General features: G+C 42.1%; 1 protein-coding gene across 3 annotated transcripts in view; it reads left to right on the top strand.

Moving 5' to 3' along the window:
* USP49 (ubiquitin specific peptidase 49) overlaps positions 1 to 26208 on the top strand; it is a 120280-nt gene extending 94072 nt beyond the window's left edge. For all 3 annotated transcript variants that reach the window (XM_075335786.1, XM_075335787.1, XM_075335788.1), the window contains 3 exons: positions 13509 to 13617; positions 17825 to 18027; positions 18110 to 26208. In XM_075335786.1, coding sequence (XP_075191901.1) covers positions 13509 to 13617; positions 17825 to 18027; positions 18110 to 18330 — 533 coding nt within the window. In that variant the 3' untranslated portion in view covers positions 18331 to 26208. The remainder of the gene's footprint in view (positions 1 to 13508; positions 13618 to 17824; positions 18028 to 18109) is intronic.
* The last annotated feature ends 916 nt before the right edge of the window (positions 26209 to 27124 follow it).

The following is a 27124-nucleotide window of genomic DNA, read 5'->3' as shown; positions in this document are numbered from 1 at the left end:
TAGCAATGACAGGGGCTGGAACTGGGTTGGCGGCATTAGCCCATTCCACTGGAGCACTAGCTGATGAGGATGATGATACAGAGTTAACAGACTCTGCCTGGCCATTATGAAGAGGTTCAGACATTTTGGTGATGATGCAAGTACTGTCTCTTTAAGAATAATGATGACACTGTAGCTTTAAGGGATGCACTGTTATGCACCAACACAGTCTCTGAGATGGAAGGCTCCCCCTCTTGAAAATAGCACTGCGGTGAATGAGGATTTGCACTTATTTGAGTAACTTGAAAGGCAGCAGAGTAGAAGAGCTGGTGCAGGTGCTGTTAACCCCAGCATGAAACAGGAAACAGTCTTTGGCAGTATTCACTGGCAAGATAGAGGTTAATGAGCAATGCTGAGACTTGTAGTGCAGTAAGAGAAGATAGGCACAGAGGAATGATCCTGTTCGTGACGCCAAAATTTGACCTTTGTAAGGGCTCAGATGTTCCCTGCTATCCACCCCCACACAGTATCCACAGCTGATGGACAGTCCACAGACACGGTCTTGGGGATAATAGTTGCTTTAATATAGCAGGAATAAAGCAAATCAATACCGAATATATGTTTCACAGTCTCGTGGGTAGGCCACGGCAAATACAGCTTGGAGTTGAATACTGAAGTGCAATTAGGGTACTGGAGCTTTAAGTGCACGATTTGTTTCAGAATTAATACTGGTATGCTTTAGGTTCAGAGTCTCTTGAGTTTAGAGGGTAGATATGATAAGATTGTACAGACCTGGAGTCCTGGGGTTAATTTCACTGCTAGTTCAGACACGTGCAGTACTTGTAAGCAAATGAAGACAGTTGCCCAGCGTGCTACGGGGAGCGGACGGCTGGTGCGTGGACAATGGCATGAAAGCCACTAATATTGCAGTGGGGCGGGAGACCCTCAAACTTCCCCAATCTGCGTGCAGTAGGGTCTGGTATATAGTCAGTATGCCCTGCTGTCTGAAGAGATGCACAATGTCAGGATAGGAAGCTTTCAGCATATTGGCTGTAAAAATCAGGAAATGATGAAATTATAGGCCTCGGGCCTAGGAGGAGTCTTGTGGTGAAGAGATTCTCCACATAATGTCTTCCCTCAGAGGAGACTCAGCCAGAACCAGCTCATCACAGTTGTTTCTAGACAGAGGCTGGAGAATAGCTCCACCTATTGAGCCATGTGACCAAGAACTAGCCAATAGGATAACACCCAATGAACACTTCAGATTCTTACAGTTTTTACCAGTAGATGGTGCTAGAACACAACAAATGAAAAATGCTTTACTTATAACATATAGCATAATATTACATATAAGTAAATGTTCTTAAAGAAACAGACACAATCTGGACCGGGCCACTACACTTCCTAGCAGCTATTTTACCATGAAGGCCTGCTGCACAAAGTCTCCTCTTAACAGTTGTTATAGAGATGAGAAGGTGTGTTCAAACTTTTGGCTGCACTGTGTATGTGGGTGTGGGTGTATATGTATGTATATATAATATATATATATATATATATATATATATATATATATATATATATATATATATATAATATAAAAAACAACACCGCACAGAGAATTTTTTTTTATTAGAAATAAAACAAAAAAAAATGTAGAGCCTCCATCTTTATTATAACAACAATAAGTGTGACGTAATCCAAAGGGACAGCAATGTCAACTCTGCTTCATCACGCTGTACAAACACAGTATATACACAGTGAGATGCAGAGAGCATTGTCAGCTCTGCTACATCGCTCTGTACAAAGCGAGACGCAGACTGACAAAAAAAAAAATATTTTGGTGCCATTTTCCGAGACCTGTAACATTTTTTTAGTATTTGGGATGTGGGGTAAGAGATGGCTTATTTTATTAAGCTGATGCTTTTATTGATACTATTTAGGTGTCGGTGTGATGTTTAGATCTCCTCTTATTGCATTTTATTGCAATGTTGCAGCAACTAAAATAAATACAAAAAACACGTAATTCTAAGATTATGCATTTTTTTTTCTGGTACGATGTTTACCAATTGGATTAATTTATTTTATATTTTGATACATCGGACATTTCAGCGAGAACAACAAATGTGTAATTTTTAGTTATTTTTTAATGGGGCAAAATAAAACTTTTTAAAACGTTGTGGGTGGTTCTTTCACTTTTTAGTGTATTTACTAGTCCCTGCGAAGACTTGAAGCTGTAATCGTCTGATCTCTTATGTTGTACAGAGGCTGGCATCAGCACTGCTCTATATACCAGAAATTATCATCTCCTATCAGCTCACAGCCAGCGTTCCCAGGAAGTTCGTCATGACAAATACAGGGATCATCAGCTGACCCCCCTGGCAGTCATGATAACCCATTGACTCTCCACAATCATGTCACAAGGCCACAGATGCGAGCAGGGAATGACGCGTTACTCGCCAGCGCATGTTAAATCCTGCTGTCGTCCATCAACAGCAGCATTCAACTGGTACAGCCGCAGGCAAATCAATCCACCTGCAGCTGTTAGAGGCACAAGTTGGCTGATCAGATCAGCGGACATGTTGCAGGGAATGGTGCGGGCTTGCACACCAAAGGAAGGAACATGACCTATGACATAAATGTTGGTGCTGGATACTCACCTTTTTTGTTGACATAAATATACGTCATAGGTCGTGAAAGGGTAAACTGTGGACACACGATCGCTCCAGCTGCTGCAGGAAGTGTGCCCTCTATTAGAGATGAGCAAACCGGTGTTCAGTTTTGGGCCAAACACCGACTTTACAAACAAAACAGTGTTCGGGTGCTTTACATATGCAAACCACTGGCGTGAGCATCGTTGTGCTCAGGTATGCTCGGTTCTCAGCCCAGTGTAAGCCGCTTGCAGTGTTTGAACGGCTCGCACTGCACCAAATTAAAAAAAAAAGAAAAAACAACCTTTTCCCCCGAAGTGTTCTGCTTATGACTGGCTGTATGTGCGCGGATCAGTAACTTCCTTTTAGGGTTTGGGTCAAGTTCGAACCTGTAGATGTTTGGTTCAGCTGCAGACACTGAACCAAATTTCCATGGGTTCGCTCATCTCTACACGCTATTAAAGAAAATGAATATTCACTGCTCCCTACACCCATAATCCCGATCACCTCTCGTCGCCGGCTTCAATGGGCTTTTTTTATAACTTTTAATGCATCTACCCTTTAAAACAGAGTTAGCTAATTGATATTCCCCCATTTGTCTTACTTTATGTTGCCATAATATATATTTTATATACTGTAATATAATTTTGTAATTGTTTTATTTCTAATGGGGCAAAAGGGAGGTGACTTGAACTAATTTTTTATTTATTTTTTTCTTTTTGTGTATGGGGGTTTTTTTTCCATATTTTTTGAAAACTTTTTTCCTTCATTTATTATTGTATTTATTAGTCCCCTTAGGGGACTTGAAGCCGAGATCGTCCAATTGCATCAGCACTACGATGTACAGCTAAAATCACAATCCTTTATTAACACCAGCCCGGAGCGTCGCTCCACACATCTGTTAGAAACACGTGATGGCTGATTTAAATCAGCTGTCATTTGTGGGGAATGATGGGGACTCCGCATATGAGCCTGCATCAAAGGCAGGATCTCTACCTTTGATGTACATGTAGTAAAAATGGTTAAGAGACCTATATGTTAAAAAGAACCAAAAAATGTATCCATTTTATAGTATTCAAAATTGTGTTTGGATTATGCGAAGCCCATGAACAGTTAAACTTACTAAACACAAAGTGAAATTAAAGGAAACCTGTCAGGTCCCATATGCGCTCTAACCTACAAGCAAGGTGATGTGTGGCCTAAAAACCCCTTCCTACCCATATCTGTGTTGTAATATTGTGTAAAATTAATTTATAGAAAGAAGTTTTATAACTTGCGTGTTTCCTATGTAAATGAGCAAAGGCACTAGTCCCCAGGGCATCTCTTCGCCCCGTCTAGTTTGCCTTCTTTCCGTGGTATCACGACCCTGTGGGCGTGATACCATGGATTTACATAGGCGATGTCACCATCAGCTTCTGGAATCCCGTGCATGCTTGCTTCTCATTCGCATAGCCTTCTTAGTTGGGTGTACGCTTGTCGGCTTCACAAAGTGCTCTGCGTATGATCTGAAAGCTCCTGCACTTCCAACCATGCATAGAGCGCGTCTAAAGCTGGCAAGCAAACACCCGACAAGCGTACACCTGGCTAAGAAGGCTGCGAGAATGAGAAGTGCGCACGCGCGGGATTTGACGTCGCTCATGTAAATCCATGGTATCACGCCCACAGGGGTGTGATACCACAAAACGAGGGCAAACTAGACTGGGTGAAGACTAGTCCCTCTGCTGATTTACATATGGAACATGTAAGTTATAAAACTTTTTTTACCAATTCATTTTACACAATATTACAACGCAGGGATGGGTAGGAAGGGGTTTTTAGGCCACACATCACCCTTCTTGTAGGTTAGAACGCATATGGGACCTGACAAGTTTTAAGGAGTGAACATTTTTGTTATTTTTTTATTAAAATATAGTTTTGCCCCAAATTTTTACATTTTAATGAGAGTAATTGGAGAAAAAAAAACAAACGCCAAAAACTGTTATGTTTTTCCGAATATATAAGGCTAAGTTCACATTTCCGTTGTTTTGCATCAGTCACATGTGTTGCTTGACGCATGTGACTGATGCGCTGTACAACGGATGACAAAGAACAGAATTTTCTTTGTCGAACTCCGTTGTGTGCGGGGGCGGAGCGTGAAGGGGCGAATTTCGGGGTGGGTGGAGCCGAGCGAGGCTGTGGCACTGAGGACGTCCGTGCCACGGGGACTGCAGGGCTGGGGACGTGTGTGTGTGTGTGTGTGTGTGTGTGTGTGTGTGTGTGTGGGAGGGGGCGGAGCCGAGCGGGGAAGTGTCGGGCTCCGTGCACAGCCAGGATAAATATCGGGTAAAATCAAAGCACTTTTTGCTTGGTTACCCGATATTTATCTTGGTTACGAGCATACACCGCTTAGTGCTGGCTCCCTGCACACGTAACCACTGTAAATATCGGGTAACTAACCAAAGCGCATTGCTTGGTTACCCGATGTGTATCCTAGTCACGGGGGCAGGGAGCCAGAGAGAGCATGCGCAGCAAAATCCTACGGATTGCGCTCCTCAAAAAATGTTACAGGCTGCGTTGCTCCCGCCCGGCGGTCAGTTAAACGACTGACCGCGACGCAGCGGATGCAACGCAGCATCATCAGTCGCAATCCGTCACTAATAGAAGTCTATGGGGGAAAACCTGATTCCTGCAAAATATTTTGCAGGATACCGTAATTCCTCAAGGCGACGGATTGTGACTGATGCAAAACAGAAATGTGAACTTAGCCTTAATAATATGGTCTTATACGGTCTGGTTCCTTTGCTGAGGGGGCAGATCAGGTATATTTGTCCGCAATGTTGCTCTTCTCGCTGCTAAGAGACCTGTTTCCAGTGGTGTTTTTTCTTCTTCAGCCTGCAACCCATTCTGTCACTTGACTAGTAAGGGCAGCAGCTTGAAATATGTGATTGCAGGAATTTGTATCCCTTTCTGTAATGACCCCTTTAAGATGAGCAATTAGAAATAGCTGATATTCAGGGGTCCCATTCCTATCTCTCCCGTCAGCTGTTGTAAGGGCCACTTCTTATTTTGGCTAAGGGTGTTTCTAGGCCATATTCACATCCGCATTAGGAATCCAGGTTTTCTGTTCCAGTAGAGAAAAGCTTCAGGTCTGGGTGACCATTTATTCAGTGGTTTGGCATAGGGTTTTGTACAAAGCCCTAATAGGCCCCCTATAAATGTGCATGTGACCGCTCCGGTCCCGCCATGTTTCTAATTGCATACTGTGAATGAACCATTCTGCGGACATCTCCATTCAAGTATTGTTGTTCAGCTCCATGCTAAGGAACCATACAGCTTCTCTGTAATGTTATACAGCAGGGATGGGGAACCTCCGGCCCGCGGGCCGTATGCGGCCCGCCATGTCCTTTTATGTGGCCCCCGGGCAGATTTCCAGGGGCGGCAGCGCTCTAACCGCCACCGCCGTCTTGCGGGCTGCCGGCCCTTTAAGTCCGCACTTACGCTGCTTGTGCGAACCAATGCGTCTCCCACTGGCAAGTGTCAGAAACCTCAGAACTTACTTTGTGGGCGGGTTTAGCTTCCGTCCCACAGTATCTTCACAGCTTCTAGCGGTGTGTGCCCGCCCTCTGCAGCTCTGTGCCTGCCCTCTGCCCTCCGGAGATGCGCGCCCGACTTCTGCCCTCCGGAGATGCGTGTCCAACGCCTGCTCTCCGGTACTGTGAATCCAGCCTTGCTGTGTCCAGTGTGTTGTGACCTCCTCCCCCCAGAGTTGCATGCAGTGCTGTGTGCCCTCCAATGCTGTGTATCACCCCAGGTTTGTGTGCAGCCCCTCTTGTTGTGCCTGTGCTCTGTGCCCCAGCCCCTCTTGTGGTGCCTGTGCTCTGTGCCCCAGCCCCTCTTGTGGTGCCTGTGCCCCAGCCCCTCTTGTAGTGCCTGTCCTCTGTGCCCCAGCCCCTCTTGTGGTGCCTGTGCCCTGTGCCCCAGCCCCTCTTGTGGTGCCTGTGCCCCAGCCCCTCTTGTGGTGTCTGTGCTCTGTGCCCCTCTTGTGTGTCTGTGCTTTGTGCCCCTCTTGTGGTGTCTGTCCTCCTCCGGTGTTGTGTATGCCCCCAGCCCCTCCTGTGTTGTGTATGCCCCCAGCCCCTCCTGTGTTGTGTATGCCCCCAGCCCCTCCTGTGTTGTGTATGCCCCCAGCGTCTCCTGTGACTTATACTTCACATTAGAGTAGCTGGGGCATATACATAACAAGAGGGGATGGGGGCATATACATCACAGGAGCGCCTGGGGGCATTTACATCACAGGATGGCCTGGGGGCATTTACATCACAGGATGGCCTGTGGGCATTTACATCACAGGAGGGCCTGGGGGCATTTACATCACAGGAGCGCCTATGGCATTTACATCACAGGAGGGCCTGGGGGCATTTACATGTGCCCAGCCCCTTGTGTGATGTATGTGCCCCCAGTGTCTCCTGTGATGTATATGCCCCAGCTTCTCCAATGTGATGTATAAGTCACAGGAGACGCTGGGGCATATTCATCACAGGAGAAGCTGGGGGGCATGCAGAACACAGGAGACGCTGGGGTTATATTCTGGCTGCCACAGTAGGGGTGAGTTAATTAATTGTTTGACCAAATATAGCAGGGTCATTTTCACATTGATAACTTAGTGCGGCCCCCCGAAGGTTGGTAGAAATTTCAAAATGGCCCCCGGCAGTAAAAAGGTTCCCCACCCGTTATACAGGCTCGACCCGAAACATTCAGAACAAAAAGCTATTTGTGCACCTTAGATCTTCAGATTGTGATATTTTGAAGGTTGGTTTTCCTGTACTCAAAAATGGCAGAAAATGTATTTGTAGAGAATGTTCAGAGTAATTCTTCTCTGAAGATAATTTAACAATTATTATTGGGACAAGACTGCTTCTGTAAGAGGAAATAAACCTCTAAATGTTCTTCCTCTTTGAAGATATGCGATTGCTTCAGGACCTATGGATAAAAAGCGATGTGTATTCTGAAGAATATATTTACATTTATTATTCATTTCATGCTACACCTGCCCTGCATTGCAATAGGATCTCTTGTGCAGGATGAATCGAGCACTATCCTGCTAGAAGTATAAAAATCAGCCACATTTTCATTTTAGCTGCTTTCGACAGTATATTAAGGCTGCACACTGAAATGCTAGAGCAAGTAACCATTGAATAGAAGAAATTTGAAACTGCATTACTGCCATAGAAACCAGATTAAAAATGAGGTAGAGGAAAAATATCGGCACATCCAACGTAAAATAATTTATTTCTTTATTTTCACATGGTATTAAAAAAGTCCATCCATATACAGAAGACCCTGACTCGTTTCCGACGCAAAAGAGCGTCCTTAATCATAGGCTAACATTTGAAAAATGAGGTACATGGTAGCCAATATGGCCAATTTGTGATAAGCCCAACAGCCAGCAGCAAGACGTATCCCATTGAATAATATCTCGCCAAGCACAATTTCCAAAATGTATTAAACCCATAACATGAAAGTAAGGTTAATAATAAAGCTCTCATTACAAAATCTGCAGTGTTACACAAATGAATTAATGCAAAGATGAATACACCCCACATCAAAGACTACTTCATCTAGTATTTTGTATTAGCGCCATGATTTTTTTTTTTTTTTTTTTTTTTTTACGGCAGCACTAAGTCCTTCTAGACATGGGATAAACCTCTATCTTTTTCCATTCTTCAAGAACAGCCTTTTTTAGAGCCTTAATTCTGAATGGAGAGTGATGTTCAACTTGTTTCTTCATTTTGTAATAGGTTATCCCCTGTAAAATGTAGATGTGACTCTTTTAACCCCTTTTACCCCAAGGAATTTTCCATTTTTCGTTTTTTTTTATCCTTCCAAGAGCCATAACTTTTTTTATTTGGTCAGTATAGCCATATAGTTGTAATTTTGAATTACACCATTCATTCTGCCACATATTGTACTTGAAAAGGAGATGGGGGGAGGGAATTCCAAGTGCGGTGAAATTGCAAAACAAAGTGCAATTGCACGATTGTTTTGGGGATTTATTATTTATTATGTTCACTACCTGGCATTATGATTCCCCAGATCAGGACGAGGTAATGTTGGTTGATTTGGGGTTTTTTTGTGACAAATTGTACTTTACAATCTCAGAAGCAATATGTTCCAGAGTTATTATATCATAAAGTGACATTGGTCAGTGTTGTAAAATTTACCCTTGTCATGAAGGTGATTGAAGGGATCAGACCTATTTATAAACCTTTCTTTGATGAAAAAAAAAATGTAAAGCTAGATTCAGTACATTTCTACTTACTCTTCACTCCACGCCAAACTAGCTCAGACTTTACAATTACTTCATAGCCCTGCTTTTTGTTTTATTTTTTGGGAGGCAAGGTGAATGAAAAATTACTTTTATTAAATTCTTCATTTAATCCCTTTAAAAAAAGAAAATGTTGCAGTAATGTGTTTGTTTAATTTTTTTTTCAGTTTATGGAGTTGTATGAAGGAATGTTATTTGCATGAGATACTATAACCTTTTATTGGTATTATTGTAGGGTACATTTATATTATACTGTATATAAGATAAAAAATGCTATATATAATATATACTATGTGTGTGTGTGTGTGTGTGTGTGTGTGTGTGTGTGTGTGTGTGTGTGTGTGTGTTCCTCACTGGGTGGGAAAGGTAACATGCCACTTTTGTAGTTTGGGTTGTTTCTGGATTATAATAAGTTTTTACAATAGAGTTCCATAAAAAAAAATATGGCAATTTTAGCAAAACTTTAAAAGCTGCATTTACACATCCATGTGTCAATGAGCAGCGAGGGTCTTCTGACCTGAATTCAACATCCTTAAAACTGTGGCCAGTTCCTGCATTCCGGTCCACATTCAAATCACGACTAGTGATAGGCGCACCCAGACTGTAGAAGTCCGGATCCACGCAGTTTCAAATGTAACAGAGTGCTGGGGCCAACATTCCCGCGGTATTCTAATTGTTTATACTTACCAAGTCTCTGGCGGGACTGTAACTGCTCCCACGGATACTCATTCACTTCCGGAGCCGCTCATTATTGCTCATCCATATGCACGGCTTTCCCCGCCCACCAGCCTTCCTGGCATCTGTGATTGGTTGCAGTCAGACTCATCCCCCAGCCTGTTTAACAACATCTAACTCCAACCAATCCAAGGAGCTGTCTGTGGGTCACTATTGTGGTGTAAAAAATAAATAAAACCTTGGGCGTAGGGTTCCCCAGCCCTGCGCTTATTTTAGCTGTGTATCAAAATAATAGAAACCACATGCAGCTTTTTTTTTTTTTCTATTATTATTATTATTTAAATAACCAGCATGTGTTTCCACCCAATTTTGATACCCAGCCATGATAAAGCCCGATATTCTATGGTATTCCTAGGCTGGGGAGACCTATGGTTATTGGGCCACTCCCAGCCTAACAGTAGCAGCCTCCCAGAATTGCAACATCGATTAGATGCGACAGTCTCAGCGCTTTACCTGACTCTTCCCGATTGCCTTGTGCGGTGGAAATCTGAGTAACAAGGGGTTAATGTCAGCTCACAGCTGTGTTTAAACCCTAGTTTAGTAATGGGAAGTGTCTGAGTCCCTTCTATTACTAATCTGTAAGTGAAAAGAAATACACAAACACCCAAAAAATTCTATATTTGAAATAAGACAAGCACCCTATTTCACCATGTTATTAACCCCAAAACACCCATGCCGGTCTGATGTAAGCCACATGAGGTCCCACGACGATTCCAGCTCTGCTACATCTGAATTCAGATGATGCGGCAATTCCAGGCAGCTGCTATTGTTAGGCTGGGGGTGGCCCAATAACCATGGGTCCCCCCAGCCGGAGAACAGCAGCCCCCAGCTTTCGGGCTTTATCATGGCTATGTATTAAAATTGTGGGGACCCCTTTCTGTTTTTTAAATTTATTTAAATAATAAAAAAAAGCCGCATGCGGTTCCTCTTATTTTGATACACCGCCAAGATAAGCGCACGGCTGGGGCTGCAGCCTGTAACAGTATGCTTTATCTGTGCTGGGTATCATAATAAGGGTGTCTCACAGGCTGGGGGTGCGTTTGACTGCAACCAATCAGACGCCAGGACTGCTGGTGGATGGGGGAAGCAGTGAATATGTATTATTATTTTATTATTATTATTATAGCACCATTTATTCCATGGCGCTTTACAAGTGAAAGAGGGTATATGTACAACAATCATTAACAATACAAAACAGTCTGATACAGGAGGCGAGATGACCCTGCCCGCGAGGGCTCACAGTCTACAGGGAATGGTTGGTGGTACAATAGGTGAGGACAGAGCTGGTTGCGCAGTGGTGTACTGCACTGAGGGTTATTGTAGGTTGTAGACTTGTTGGAAGAGATGGGTCTTCAGGTTCCTCTTGAAGCTTTCCCCGGTAGGGTAGATTCTGATATGCTGAGGTAGAGCGTATTGTATGAGCAATAATGAGCGGCCCCGGAAGAAGAGTGAGCAGCCTGGAAACAGTTACAGCCTCACCGGAGACTCTAAGTATAGCGTGCTTTCTTTATTTTTATTTTTCCTTTTTATTTATCTACCGTATTTTTCGCTTTATAAGACACACTTTTGTTTTCCCAAATTTTGGGGGAAAGTAGGGGGTGCGTCTTATAAGCCGAATATACGGGGGGGTATATATATGTACATATATATGTACACTGCAGGGTCCAGGGGAGGTGGGGGCGCTGTGCTGGGGGGAGGTGAACGCTGCGGCGGCAGCGTTTGATCTCCTGCTCCCGCTCCTATAATATGCACAGCCGCTGTCCATCTCCTTTGGTGCTGAAATCGCACCGCAGTGAGGGGCTGGGGCAGAGGTGCATATTATATGTCTCTGCGCGCCCCTGTGATGGTACATGCCCCGACCCCGTGTTAGATTTGGCCCCCATGCTGCTGCTCATTCTAAAATAAAAAAGCTTTACTTACCCCCTCCAGCGTTTCTCCCCGTGTCCCTGTTTCCACTGTGATCAGGCAGGCAGAGATCTCAGTCTGCTGTGCCGATCACATGACCGCACTGAGAACCAGGAAGTAAGGAACAGAAGCACGGAGGGAGACAGGAGGGAGATAAACGCTGCAGGAGGTAAGGAAAGAGGGTTTTATTTTACTATGGGCAGCAGCCTGGGGGCGATATCTAACACAGGGGGACTTGTGCGATCTATAGGGGCCATGGGCAGCACTATGAGGGCGATATCTAACACAGGGGGACTTGTGCGATCTATAGGGGCCATGGGCAGCACTATGGGGGCGATATCTAACACAGGGGGACTTGTGCGATCTATAGGGGCCATGGGCAGCACTATGAGGGCGATATCTAACACAGGGGGACTTGTGCGATCTATATAGGGGCCATGGGCAGCACTATGAGGGCGATATCTAACACAGGGGGACTTGTGCGATCTATATAGGGGCCATGGGCAGCATTATGGGGGCGATATCTAACACAGGTGGACTTGTGCGATCTATATAGGGGCCATGGGCAGCATTATGGGGGCGATATCTAACACAGGGGGACTTGTGCGATCTATATAGGGGCCATGGGCAGCACTATGGGGGCGATATCTAACACAGGGGGACTTGTGCGATCTATAGGGGCCATGGGCAGCAGCATGGGGGCGCTATCTAACACAGGGGAATGTATGCAATCCATAGGGGGGTCATAGGCAGCACAGGGGAACGTGTGCAATCCATAGGGGGCCATAGGCAGCACAGGGGAATGTATGCAATCCATAGGGGGCAATAGGCAGCACAGGGGAATGTATGCCATCACAAGGGGGCTATATTCAATATAAGGGGGCCATATCCAGATTAAGGGGGCTAATTTTAGGATGGGGGTTATGAGTGACATATACCCTATATGATTTGTTAGAGGGACACTGGCATTATAAGATGGACCCCATTTAACATTAAAAAAAATTCTCTTTTCCTTCACCAAATTTGGGGGTGCGTCTAATAATCAGGTGCGTCTTATAAAGCGAAAAATACGGTATTTGGGTTTTTTTTCCCTGAGTTGTCGGACCCCAATCATTAATTGGAGGTTCCTGAGAACTCCGGGACCAGCACCCGGATACTTTTGAAAGTATACGAATCTGGACTTTTACAGTTCGAGTCCCCACATCACTAGTTCGTAACAATAAGCACCTTTAGAAATGTGTATGCTTAAAAAATTGGTGATGTGTTCAATATGTATTTCACGTGTGTGTGTGTGTGTGTGTGTGTGTGTGTGTGTGTGTCTCTGTCTGTCTGTCTTTACACAGCTCCACACTAAACTTTTATTATGCTGTATATACCGCACATAGGACACCGAGAATGCTTTATTTCACATAGGATACAAAGAGACTCTTCTATATTTATTTTATATATACAACAGTGTCTCAATGTATCCTATGTATCACATAAGATACATCACACTGACACATGCACTGTCACCTGTCAGTCACCACTTTCTTTCACACAAGGATGATAGTTATGCTCACTCGCGACTGCTGCTTTTCATTCTATAGAGTTTGGAGGTAGAGTTTTCAAGAAGCCGGAGACAAGCTGTGTAAATTAAAAAAAAAAATATTAAAAATGTCATTATTAATAGATTTTTTTTTTTATGCTGGCTGCTATAGATAGCAGAAAAAAATATACAAGGTTTGAAAAATTTGGGTCAGGAGTGGACGGTAGCTGTGGGTTCAAGAAGTGCAGCCCACCAAGAATCTGCCTGTTTGGATAGATGCGTAGTCTGGGCCTGTTTGGTGATACCGACTTGCTGCACTGTAACTAAATGGCTTGGATGGAAGGGGTTAAATCTAAATTGCTAGTTGTTATTGTATTAATGTAAAATTTCCTTTTTTTTCATATTTCAGGACGGAGGCGGAAATCTTCCCCAAAACCCCTGGTGCTGAGTGAAGCCAAGAAGCAGCTTATGATATTCAGACTACCTCAAGTCTTACGGCTGCACCTTAAGCGCTTTAGGTAAGATCAGCCGCATAATAAATATTTGTTTTATTCTAATAGATAAGACCACCATACTTTATGCTTGATTTACTCTGTAGAGAGGCACAGGAACAACAAAGTATCAAGTATTGGTTTACTGTTGGCTAACTTGGGTCCAAATAAGTCCTCCTGCGGGTTCCACTGGATCCCTGGGACATCCTAACTTCACTTTCCATGATTCCATGAGTTGGCCATACACCTAAGATGGTTATGAGCACAACACTAGTCCTCGGGTAAGAGAAGATCTGCATGTTGAAATCCAACATACCTGATACCTTTTTCTACCAATTGTGAATTTGTACCGGATGTTCGGGGCTCAGACTCGAATCGTCTGAGTTCTGTATTCGAATGCTGTTTGTATGTTAATAAAGTTTGTTGAAATACTGTAGCGCAGTCTATCAACAAGCTGTATTGCATGTGAAAGATGACTGTACGCTGTTGTGAACAATAAAGATTAAAAATAAATTACATGGGCTTCTGCCTATTTTTTATAATCAGCGCAGGTAAAACGGACCGCTACAAGCTGAAGCCCTCAGCTGCCTGCTTTAGCTTTGGCTGATTATCAAAAATAAAAGGAACTCCATGTTGTTTTTTTTTTTTTTTGTTTTTTTTTATTTTATTTGTTGTTTTTAAATGATTTAAATAAATTATTTTAAAAATTTGCGTGGGTGCCACCACAGTTTTTGATAGCCAGTCAAGGTTAAGCAGACTGCTTGAGGCTAGCACTATCAGGCTGGGAAGGTCCATGGTTAGTGGGCTCTTGCCAGCCTAAAAATAGCAGCCCGTCGCCGACCTAGAAGTGGCGCATCCATTAGATGTGCCAATTCTGACTCTTTACCCTGCTCTGCCCACGGATAGTAACAGAGAGGAGTCTATCAGAGACCCCCATTACTAATCTGGCAATATAGAGTTAAAAACCACACACACGGAGAAAAAAAAAAGTTTTTGAATAACTCACCTACACGCCCTCGTTTACCAATTTATTACTTAAAAATAAATCCTGGAAGTTCCAGCGTAATCCAATAGTGTAATGTCCCACATTGCCTATCAATTTGATGCACGTTCAACAACAGTTTTTTGTGCACCTTTTGAAAAGACGGACACCGCTGAACAAAGGACAAATGGAGTCTGGATTAACTCTGCTGCCTCATAGTGAATGGATCTGTCTGCGGTTTCGCCTGAATCGCTTATCATGGAGATATAGATAGAAACCCTAATGTAAGTACTCGGCATAGAGCAGAGGAAAAATATGAACTGATTCAAAATGTGTATTGTGAGCCTCATCAGCCGTCATACTCCTTGGTGATGTCACCACCAGCGCTGATGCCATACCTTGCCTGCTCTTTCTGTTGAGCGCCAATCCCCACGCATCACAGCTATAGCATCGTGGGATGGTCAGGGCAAGTGCATCTCACGCGATATATCCACAAAGCACTTTCCTCTCCATGCAGCTTTTTCTTGTCGGATCAATGCAGCCTTCGGGTATTTGAGCTCACACCTGTGGCTATGGTCCATCTGCCTGCATACTGGTTCTATTAGCTGAGAATCACACCGTATCACATTAAGACACAACCAGTTTATCTCCAATTATTTTCCATTCCACCCCTCCTGACCACCTTTTGTTGAAAGTTTCTTTGATCCAAGTTTAAAAAGGTTTAATAATCAGTGTGGGTAAAATTTGTTTTAATCGGTTACTTGTGATTCCATTTGAATATTTCTCGGCTGTGATACTGCATTCATTTAGATTGCTGCTCTACCAGGTTAATTAATCACGTGCATGTCCAGAGATTTGATGTACTATTACTGACATTATTGTGATTTTGGGACCCTAAAAGTTAAATATAATTTATTATTGTATCGTGTAGGGATTACATTTTGTCTGAATATCTCACAGTATAACACATTTCATATATTAGAACCCATAATATTACTGAATATTGGTTGAGTTTATTTGCCTATTTCTAGAAGGATTGAGTGCAGAAGCTTTTATATCGGAATATCTTCAGCAGTGGCTGAATTGGTGAGGGGTTTCTGCTGTTTTGTCACTTCAGGGCATCTTCAAAGGGGACATTATGTCTGCAATCTATTCCAGCCAAAATGGTGCTTCAAAACTCAAGTAGTGCCTTTTCCTTTCCGAGCCCTGCCATGCACCCAAACAGTAGTTTTACACCATGTATGGGGTGTCGATGTACTCAGAAGAAATTGCACAGCAAATTATATGGTTCATTTTCTGCTGTTACTCCTTTGAAAATGGAAAAAAAAAAAAAGTTGGGGTTAAAGCAACATTTTTGTGATTTTAAAAATTGTATTTTTTCATTTTCATGGCTGAATGTTTTATACAATACTGTGAAGGACCAGGTGCTCAAGGTACTCAACACACATCTAGATAAATTGTTGAAGGGTTTAGTTTCCAAAATGAGGTCATTTGTGGGGTGTTCCACGATTTAGACACATCAGGAGCTCTACAAATGCTTCACGGCGTCTGTCTATTCCAGACAAAAGTCAAATGTGCTCCTTCCCTTCCATATGCCTAATAACAGTAGTTTTCCACCACATATTGGAGTATCTGTGTTCTCAGGAGAAATTTGCACAACAACTTGTACGGCCAATTCTCTCCTGTTACTCTTGTGGAAATGAAAAATTTGGGGCTGAAGCAGTATTTTTGGGGGAAAAATTAACATCATTTTTTTCTTTCACATTACTTTTGGGTGTTGCTTTTGGGTATATTCTCCAAATAGCCCCTCCAAAGTCACTTCAAATGTAATTGATCCCTAAAAAAAAAAAATGGTTTGGTAAATTTTGTTGGTACAATGAAAAATTGCTGATGAACGCTTCAACCAAATCTGAAACATTCGGTAATTTTTTTTTGTTAAGACATTAGATGGGTTAAGGGTATAACCGTTTGAAAATTGCAAAACTTTGTTTTTTGTCAAATTTTGATATTTTTGTGAACGCAAATCATATCCACCAAAATTTACAACTAACAAAGAACAATGTGTTCCAAAAAACAATGTTGGAATCACTGGGCTATGTTCCAGAGTTATTACCTCCATTAAGTGATGCTGGTCAGAATTGTAAAATCGGCCTGGTCAGGAAGGTGAAAACAGGCTGGGGGATGAAGGGATTAAAGGGAACCTGTCACCACTTTTTTTTTGGCTATAAGCTGCGGCCACCACCACAGGGCTCTTATACACAGCATTCTAGCATGCTGTATATAAGAGCCCAGGCCGCTGTGACTACATAAAAAACACTTTATTATACTTACCTAACGGTCGCGCTGCGGTGGAATGGAGTCACTAAGGCGTGTCCGGTGCCGGCGCCGCCTCTTTCGGCCATCTTCGTCGTCCTTCTTCTGAAGCCGCGGTGCATGACGCGTCCGACGTCATCCACACTCGCCGGCATTCAGGTCCTGAGCAGGCGCACTTTGATCTGCCCTGAGCAGGGTAGATCAAAGTATTGTAGTGCACCTGCGCAGGACCGGCGAGTGTGTATGACGTAGATGGGTCATGCACACAGGGCTTCAGAAGAAGGAGGACGAAGATGACCGAAAGAGGCGGCTCCGGCACCAGACAACGGAGACGCCTCCGTGACCCAATTTCACCGCAGTGCGATCCTTAGGTAAGTATTATAAAGTGTTTTTGATAATTCCTAAGTATGCCATTGGTAAAACTAGACGCACATGGAAAAGCATATGAGGTGTATATCCATATTTGGTAACTTGCTCTGCAGCGCCTCCTATTTTCCGATTCCATCTCTTGCAGAGTTTCTGGCACATAACATCTCGGCCATGAATTTGGACTTGCGCAGATAGCCAGTATTTTATCATATCTGCATTCCATTGCTTTGTATCAGTCTTCAGCTGCTGACCTTGGCGTACGCATTCTTGCTATCTGACATGTAGCAGTAATCTGAAAACAAACTCTCCCTTCGTACTCATATAAAAGAGAAAACTTAGTTATAGAAAAGTATATAGTGGATATGAAAAAAAAAACTGTGTATGTATTTAATATATAATATATATATATTATAATATGTGTATATGTGTGTATGTATATATAATTCTCACAGTGAAAAAGTATATAGAAAAATATTTTGTATTCTCACTATACGTCTAACTGTATTTGTGTTTGCAAATGCTTGTTTTATAGGTATAGTGATGGTATAAATGGTATTTTCTTCTATACAGGTGGTCTGGCCGAAATCACCGTGAGAAAATTGGAGTCCATGTGTTCTTTGACCAAGTGTTGAACATGGAACCGTATTGTAGAGGCTCATTGTCTCCCTCTGACCCCGGGACATACCTTTATGACCTGTCTGCAGTTGTAATGCATCATGGTAAAGGCTTTGGTTCTGGACACTACACTGCATACTGCTACAACACAGAAGGCTGTGAGTCCTTTTGTCTTTTCAATGGGCAGGTGGCATAATTTTTATATATATTCATCTACTCATAAGTTTTATTTAATTTCAGGTTTTTGGGTTCATTGCAATGATTCCAAACTGAACATGTGCTCTGTTGAGGAAGTGTGCAGGACGCAGGCCTACATCCTCTTCTACACTCAGCGGAGTAATCCACAGAATAGTGTGCAAAGCAGCAACACCCCAAGCGATCCAGGGATTCCTGATCTTCTCCTGTCACCTCCGGCTCCACCCAGTCCACAGGAACCTGGCAGGCGGATAACTATACCGTGACACCACTAGCACCAGGGCGTTTCCAAACTTTTTATTTTTGGCTTTTAAGATTTGGACAGTGGGTGTTTATAAATCTGTAGACTGATTCTTAGCTGTGTTTTTGTTTTGTTTTTTTTTTTTTCTTTTTTCTTTTTGTTTTTTTCCTCACCTTGTCAGAGTAGCAAAAGAAGACTGGAAAAGTGACCAATCTGTCCTGATAATAGGCACCCAGCATCTGAGAGGGGGAATTTATTATCTTTATCTGTGAGGGGAGTACTTTTCCCAAAATATTCATTGACCAAATTTTATTACAAAAAAAAAACTAACAAGAAACATGTTTCTTTTTTTTTCTTTATTCATTCATTAACAGAAGATGGAGAGGAGTCGTGTGTGGCCTAATAGTATTATGCAGAGGATGTTGTGTTGGCTTTTCAATGACCTGTCATTCAATGGCCAATCACATTCAATGCAGTCATTATCTGCTGTGCATTTTTATTTTACTCCACACTTTTCTGTTAAATTGGTTTGATTTTGGTAAAATTATGTGACTACTAAAATTATTTTTCCCTTCATTATGGCATAAAGATTTATGTAGTCCACGCAAGCATTAACGAAGACTTGTCACCAGGTCAAAAGTTAGCAAGTTTTTTTTAGATTTTATATCCCCTGCTCCCCTAAGTATGCCGCATTTTTAAATCCTCTATATGTATCCATAGATATGGGCTATTTTACTAAGGGGGTGGTGCTCAGACTAATTATGTACCGCACCCTAAAGACATGCCCCCAGAAGAATTCTGTGAGCCCCTCCTTTGTAATCACCTTTAAAATTAACACTTGAACCATGCAGCAGAGTTATACAAAATTAAAAGAAAAAGACACATCTTTCGGGGACCAGTAGGAATAAATAAATAAACTGGCCACTTCTGACCCGGTGAGGAGGCCCCTTTTTAAGCCATTTTTTTCAAATATCAGTATATCGAAGATTAACCGTATAAGCTTCTTTTTAAAAATGTTCAATTTGTTTAGCTTCAACTCATGAGATCCGATTACATGCTGTTTAGTTATCATAAATATTTTTTCTTTTTTTGTTAGTCTGTTCTTCCATTGAGCTTTTGGTGAGTTTTTGCTGTTGCAGCTATTATGTAAACTACATTTACTTGCGGTTTTTTACATGCATTTTTTGTCTGTTGTTGGTATGTCATGTTTTATACAAAGCTGGTGTTTGGTTTTGACAAAACTTTGATATACGCTGATTACATGTGGCTTTTTTAATGTGTTTCCATAGCAGAAAGGCACTAAAAAAAGCACATGTGATTTTTACCTGCATATTTTCTGTAAGACACTGTTTTTTATGCCGCGAAAATGCGCAATGTCAAAACTCGCCAAAAGCTTGTGATACCTGTTAAAACAGGGGTGTGGGGGGTGAATAAATCTATTTATCTGGGGTGGTTGTGTGAGGCACAAAGGCTGCTGCAGATCCACGGGTGTACAGACACCAAGCCGGAATATAATAAGGTAGAAAGTGGTTCCTCTGCGCTGCCGTGTAACCAAGCAATGAGTCGGATGAAATGAACAGGTTTATTTATCTACACTCTTCGAGGCGATCTTGCCTCTCCTTCAGAATAAAACCATAATGTATGGCTTGATCCTGAAGTAGAGGCCCGATCGCCTAGAAACGCATCGATAAACCTGTTCAGTTCATCTGACTCCTCGCTTGGTTATATGGCTGCGCAGAGGAACCACTTTCTACCTCATTATATTGGTGTATGTTCAATTTGGTTGTTTGCACAAAAGATTTTCTGGGAGGAAAATTAATTGCAAACTTCTGTAGCAGCATTGTGTAGGTGTTACGAAATCTCCGCAACATGGATTTGACTCCTTCAGCACATCAATTTTTGCTGCAGAATTTCACCACCATTTTCAATGTAAACGGTTACATCTACAATGGAATCAATGGCGTTTCATAACGACTTTGCCACTGCAAATATGCGGACATATTTTTTTTTATATCTATAAAAGGTGATAGCAAACGTGTTGTCACCCTTTAAATGTTGTTCTCTTAATTATAAGTAGGTCGGTGGGTGTCAAAGTCCCGCCGATCGCTCAGAAACATGCCGGGCAACCTCTCAGGGTGATTTTGAGTGCAGATGGGGGAATCTCAGGACATTGTCCACCACAGATCTACTTGCACTTAAAAGAACAACATACAAAAAATACTATCAAAAGTTTGAGTCAAAAAATGTACCTGTAGTTTCCAATGATAAATCCTATTGCTCACAGTTTTATCTTTTATGTTGCAATGCCGATGATTAGCAGAGCAGCCCCCATATCACACACTTATGAGTGCATCTCAATAAATTAGAATATCATCAAAAAGTTAATTTATTTCAGTAATTCAATACAAAAAGGGAAGCACATATATTATAGAGTCATTACAACCGAGTAATCTATTTCAAGTGTTTATTTCTCTTAATGTTGATGATTATGTTTTACAGCCAATGAAAACCCAAAAGTCATTACCTCAGAAATTAGATTATTATATAAACCAACTGAAAAAATGATTTTAAACTCAGAAATGTTGGCGCCTACTGAAAAGTCTGTACAGTAAATGCAGTCAATACTTGGTCGGGGCTCCTTTTGCATGAATTACTGCATCAATGTAGCGTGACATGGAGGCAATCAGCCTGTAGCACTGCTTAGGTGTTAGGTCCCTTTCACACATCAGTTTTTTGCCATCAGTCACAATCCATCGACTGATGCCGCTGGATCCATTTTTTTCTTATTGACTTGTACAGATTGAGACGGATGGCCTCACGTTTCATCCATCGTTCGATGGATCTGTCGAAAAATGTTTATCCGTCGGACGGAGACGACATCCACGGTAACGTTTTTGTATACGTCGGAAAAACGGACAGCGACGGATCTGTCGCTGTTATCCATAAGATGCGCCAATTCTGGCGCTGATCCCAGCTCTTACCGATTGCCCTGGTGCGGTGGCAATCTGGGTAATAAGGGGTAATAAGCCCTAGGTTAATAATGTTAGGCGTCTGAGATATCTGCATCACTAATCTGTAAGTGAAAGTAAATAACCACAAACAACTAAAAAAAAATCCTTTATTTGAAATAAAATAAAGAGCACCTTCTTTCACCACTTTATTAACCCCCCAAACACCCCTTCAGGTCCAAAGTAATCCACATGAGGTCCCACGGAGATTCAGCTGTGCTACATCCCTGTCCTGTCACAGCCAGTGGCCATACAGCATGACTGTCAGCTGTGAGTGCAGGCAGAGCCACAGCGATCAGAATGAACTAGGGTGAGCCCCTGACTTCACAGCTACGGGGTCCCACAGTATTGCGTGTCGCAGCAATGATGTCACGGGTTCACTACTGTGAGGTTCAGGTCGCTACTGAAGTGAGGCGCACGATCGGCTGTGCCATCACTCACGCGAGTCCTACAGCTGCAGCTCACTTCAGTCGCGGCCTGATTTGCGCTCACAGGTGGAGATCTCCAGCTGTGACCGCAAATCACCTGTGTGATGGCACCACTGATCGTGCAGCTCACTTCAGTCACTCGGGTGATTTGCTGTCACAGGTGGAGGACTCCAGCTGTGACAGCGGCTAACCTGAGTGGCGGAACAGCTGATAGAGTGACTCACTTCAGTGGTGCTGTTTAATGTAGACACGCACACCTGTGGCTGTGATTGGTTGCAGCTGTCACTCAGCATGGGGGCGCGTCTGACTGCAGCCAATCACAGACGGGGGAGGAGTGAATATGTATGAGGCTAATGAGCGGGTCCGGAAGAAGATGAGAGGGAGCGGGAGCAGTGTGACATTCGGTGATTGGGGAGTATGAAGCGCTTGGAGAGAGCGCGCGAGAGACAAAGAGAGAGACACACTGACGTGCCAAAATTACTCCAGCATTGATTTTGTCATTCTGGAGCTAAGTTGGTGAGCTGCGTTTTTGTTGACAAAACCGCAAGTAAAACGCATGCAAAAAGCATGTAAAACTCACCAATTTGATAGCATGCATTTTTTCTTGAGTTTTTGATGCCCTCATTGATTTCAATGGGTGACAAATGTTGACAAAAACACAAGACAGAATGAACATGCTGCTTCTTTTTTGTCACAAACTTTTGTCATAAAAACGCTGACAAACTGCAATGTGTGCATAGCAAATCTGACTTCTCATAGACTTTGCAGGGAAATAAAATGTCAAAGTTCTGACAACAAAACTGCACCAAAAAACGCAGTGTGCGCATGTAGCCTTATGGAAGCCCAGGTTGCTTTGATAGTAGCCTTCAGCTCGTCTGCATTGCTGGGTCTGGTGTCTCTCATCTTCCTCTTGACAATACCCCGAAGATTCTCTATGGGATTTAGATCAGGCTAGATTACTGCCCAATTAGGCACAGTGAAACTGTGGTTATTAAACCAGGTATTGGTACTTTTGGCAGTGTGGACAGTTGCCAAGTCCTGCTGGAAAATGAAATTTCCATCCCCGAAAAGCTTGTCGGCAGAGAGAAGCATGAAGTGCTCTAAAATTTCCTGGTAGATGGCTGCACTGACTTTGGTCTTGATAAAACACAGTGGACGTAAGCTAACAGATGACATGGCTCCCCAAACCATCACTGTGGAAACTTCACACTAGACCTCAAGCAGCTTGGATTGTAGCCTCTACACTCTTCCTCCAGACTCTGGGACCGCGATTTCCAAATGAAATGCAAAAATTAATTTCATCTGAAAACAACACCTTGGACCACTGAGCAAGAGTCCTAGTTCTATTGGTCTTGAGTGGCTTGACACAAGGAATGTGCCCACATCCTGAATAAGAGTGTGTGGTGGCTCTTGGAAGCACTGACTCCAGCAGCAGACGCTTCTGGCATTGTCTATTGGTCATGAGTGGCTTGACACAAGGAATGCGACAGTTGTAGCCCATGTCCTGGATACGTCTGTGTGTGGTGGCTCTTGAAGCACTGACTCCAGCAGCAGTCCACTCCTTGTGAATCTCCCCCAAATTTTTGAATGGCCTTTTCTTAACACTCCTATAAAGGCTGCAGTTTTCCCGGTTGCTTATGCACCTTTTTCTACAAGACTTTTTCCTTCCACTCAGCTTTCCATTAATATGCTTGGATACAGCACTCTGTGAACAGCCAGCTTCTTTAGCAATAACCTTTTGTGGCTTACCCTCCTTGTGGAGTGTGTTAATCACTGCCTTCTGAACATCTGTCAAGTCAGCAGTCTTCCTGATGATTGTGTAGCCTACTGTACCAGACCTAAGGGACCATTTTAAATGGTTAAGAAGACTTGGCAGGTGTTTTGTGGTAATTGTTCTAATTTTCTGAGATGACTTGGGTTTTTATTGGTTGTAAGCCATAATCATCAACAATAACAGAAATAATCACTTGAAATAGATCAGTCTGTTTGAAATTATATAAAATATATAATATAATATTATATGCGTCTTTTTGTATTGAATTACTGAAATAAATCAACTCTTTGATATTCTAATTTATTGAGATGCACTTGTAGGCTTGTGATTTGTAAGGGAGTGTTCACTTGCAGCACTTTGGATACAGAAATGCATGTGGCTGAACATTTTTTTTAATTTATTGTAATGAGTTGTCTTGGTTTTCTGCAACTTCCTTTTTCACAGACAGTAGTGGAAATTCCTACGTTAAATTTACCGCATGTGAAGATGCTATAAAGCACTACTCTAGCCTTTTTGTTATAATTTTTTTTATATTGCAATGTTGAAGTGGTCTACTAACGCACGTTCCCTGCACCTAATCTTATACTCACCGCCTGCCATCTTCGGGTCTTCCCGGTGCCGCTCCAGTCCCATGCCACCATCTTGTGACTCCAACTTCGGTCTGATCGTAAGTCTGAGGTAACAGTCACAATCGCTCAATGAAAATCTAGGACACAATGCAAGTTGTGGCTTCCAGATCTCTCAGCAAATACAAGAGCAATTCGGCAAGAGTCCTTTCAAAGTGGTGCTGATTTAAAGATGAAGATGGCAGCTGGTAAGTATGAGACTAAGGCCAGGGAGTTTACCTTAGGAGTACCACTCCAGTGCTGCAATAAACCCTCCCCCCGCTAGAGAGGTGCCTTAAAGTAGCATTTGTAGAATTTATATTTCATTTTGCACATATAACGCCAATTTACATGCAATATTACATCAGTGTTGTTTGTGATTGGGTGCAGCCGTCAGGTGGTACTGAGTAGTAGGACATTCTCCTTCTAGTCACCTGACTGCTGCAAGCTTCAGCAGTCCCATGACATCCGAGGGGCAGAGTAGTCAGTTCCACAACTAGGGTATACCTCCCGAACAGCCTGTTCTGGGTCCACAGTGGTGACAGGAGGGAAATATGCTTTGGTTTAATTTGAAAACCTGCGTGATGTGGAAAAAAGATATTTATTATTTTTTTTACATCACACAGCCCCTTTTTAAGATTCCGTAGCCGAGTCCCAGGCATGTGTACCCAGTAGCGTGTCTGTTGGATAAAATGCTTAGGTTATGGAGCATGAGACTTTGTCTGCGGGTGGAGCTACATGTTCGGCGACGGGAGCATACTTGGGTCTGTGCTGCTGGAATGCAAAAGGACAAAGATTTTGATAATCATCTGCATTGCAAAATTAAAGCTGAAATATAAATATGATTTATAACTGTAGGTGCAATTTATCAAAGTACGGAATTAGAAAAGTGCTTGGTAAAAAGATCTGTGACGCTTAAGAATGGAGTTTAGAAAAGCGTTATGCAAACAAAATGGAAGCTCTAGATCATTGGATCTGTTCTGTCATCGTTTCTTCCTCTCTACATTAAAATGTATGTAATGCCAGCAAAAGAAAAAAATGTGACAAAGAGAAATGGCTCCTCCAATCATCCCAGATCAGTTCCATGTCTGGCCTGCAATCTGAGCCTCTACATGCACTCGCACTTCGCCGGTAGGTCTGAACAATGGACAATCCAAGACAAATTGCCTGCAGTCTTTTAGTTAGAATTGTCGTCTGGGCTTAGATATTTCGATTGCTATAGAATATGTAGATTTCAGGTAACATCAAGAATTGCCCATTGATTCCGCCTACATGACCTATGACCACTTCACTGGATGCCGATTTTTCCAGGGAGATTTCCATGTTTTCTTTTCTTTTACATCACAATGCAACAATTCTGTTAAATACTAATACTTCTTGCCTGGTGTGACCTACAAACCGTCAATCCTCTCTTCAGGACAATGTACATGGGAGTATCCGTTTTCTTCCTAAAGACGGTAGTCTTGAATCTTCCTTATCTGTCACTGGTCTCTGTATAATTTTTTTTTCTTTAGAAATTTTGTATGTCAGAGATGTAGAAGACCAGCCATCTCCAGTTTTCTTTCTTACACTTCTTGATTGTGGCTAATCCCTTTTTAACATGGTAGTTCTACAAGGGAGTATATATATATTTTTTCCTGTTGCTGCTCTCTTTACCTGACAAACTCAGGAGACTGTGCAAAACCAGGTCCCATACGTGCTGGCACAAATTGTATTCATTATTATTTCGTACAATATTGACCCAACTCCTAAAGGTTAATAAATCCTCTGTCTGATAAGATTGGTTAACATTTTTCTCCATTTTTGTTATTATTTTATTGCATTTAATTCAGGTGTTGCATTTATTTCTCAGTCCACTGAGCTCTTTATATTCTTCATATAGTTGTCAAAAAAAGTACATTAAGGTTTGTGCTGTTATCTTAAAAATGCCTTTTTACAACATTGATTGCACAATAAAAATTACCTGGCAGTAGGATTACAGTGATCCCAAACATGTATAGTTTTACTATTTTAGTGGCTTAAAAAATTTTTTGTAAAAAAATAAAAATAAATAAATTTGGTTTGTGTTGCCATTTTCCAAGACTATAACTAATTTGTTTGATGCATTCTGTTGTTTGTGGGTTGTTTTTTTTTTGTGTGCCAAGCTGTAGTTGTGGGATATGACATTTTGGACATACATATATACACATATAATGTATGTATGTATATTTTTATGTGGGAGGTGTGGTAAAATGCGTTTTGGCATTTTAATTTGTTTTTCTGTTTTGATTATTTTTAACAATCCGCTTTACATACATTTTCCAATTTTGGGCCGGGGGGTGGGGGAAGCACTGTACAAACAAAAATCCAACATATGAATAGAGAAAAAAAAATCAATAGAATGTAGAGATCCAATCTATTTTTTTTTTCCATTAATGAGTGGGAGTTAATCTACGTTAGATAAATAATTTTATCACATAACAAAAAGTACAACCACAGAAGCGGAATTCATTTTGGTGACCATTCTGCAATAGGACACTAGGTTAATTTACTTTTTTTTTTTTTTTTTTTATATATACATATATTTTTATATATATTTTTTTTTTTTATATTAAGGTCTGGAAAAAGCACCATACTCTCTCTTAAAGGCCCCGTCACACACGGAGATAAATCTTTGGCAGATCTGTGGTTGCAGTGAAATCATGGGCATATTGTTCCATTTGTACACAGCCACAAACCTGGCACTGATTGTCCACAATTTCACTGAAGCCACAGATCTGCCGCAGATTTATCTCTGTGTGTGACAGGGCCTTTATTGGTTTAGGAGATGGAAAGTCTGGGGTGTCCAGCCATATTGATTCATTTTTAGGCATAACATTTCCAATAGATACCCTTTTCCACGAATATGTTATTCATTTTGTATTTTACATTCTGTCATAGTTGGAAGACTTGAATCCAACCAATAGAATGCCAGTAATTTACATGCCTGAAAATGATCTGTGATATACCCAAAGCAGGAGGACTG

The sequence above is a fragment of the Anomaloglossus baeobatrachus genome, chromosome 2 (genome assembly GCF_048569485.1).
Source record: "Anomaloglossus baeobatrachus isolate aAnoBae1 chromosome 2, aAnoBae1.hap1, whole genome shotgun sequence".
NCBI lineage: Eukaryota > Metazoa > Chordata > Amphibia > Anura > Aromobatidae > Anomaloglossus > Anomaloglossus baeobatrachus.
Note: the sequence above shows the minus strand (reverse complement) of the source record. Positions and strands in the feature narration are given on the sequence as shown.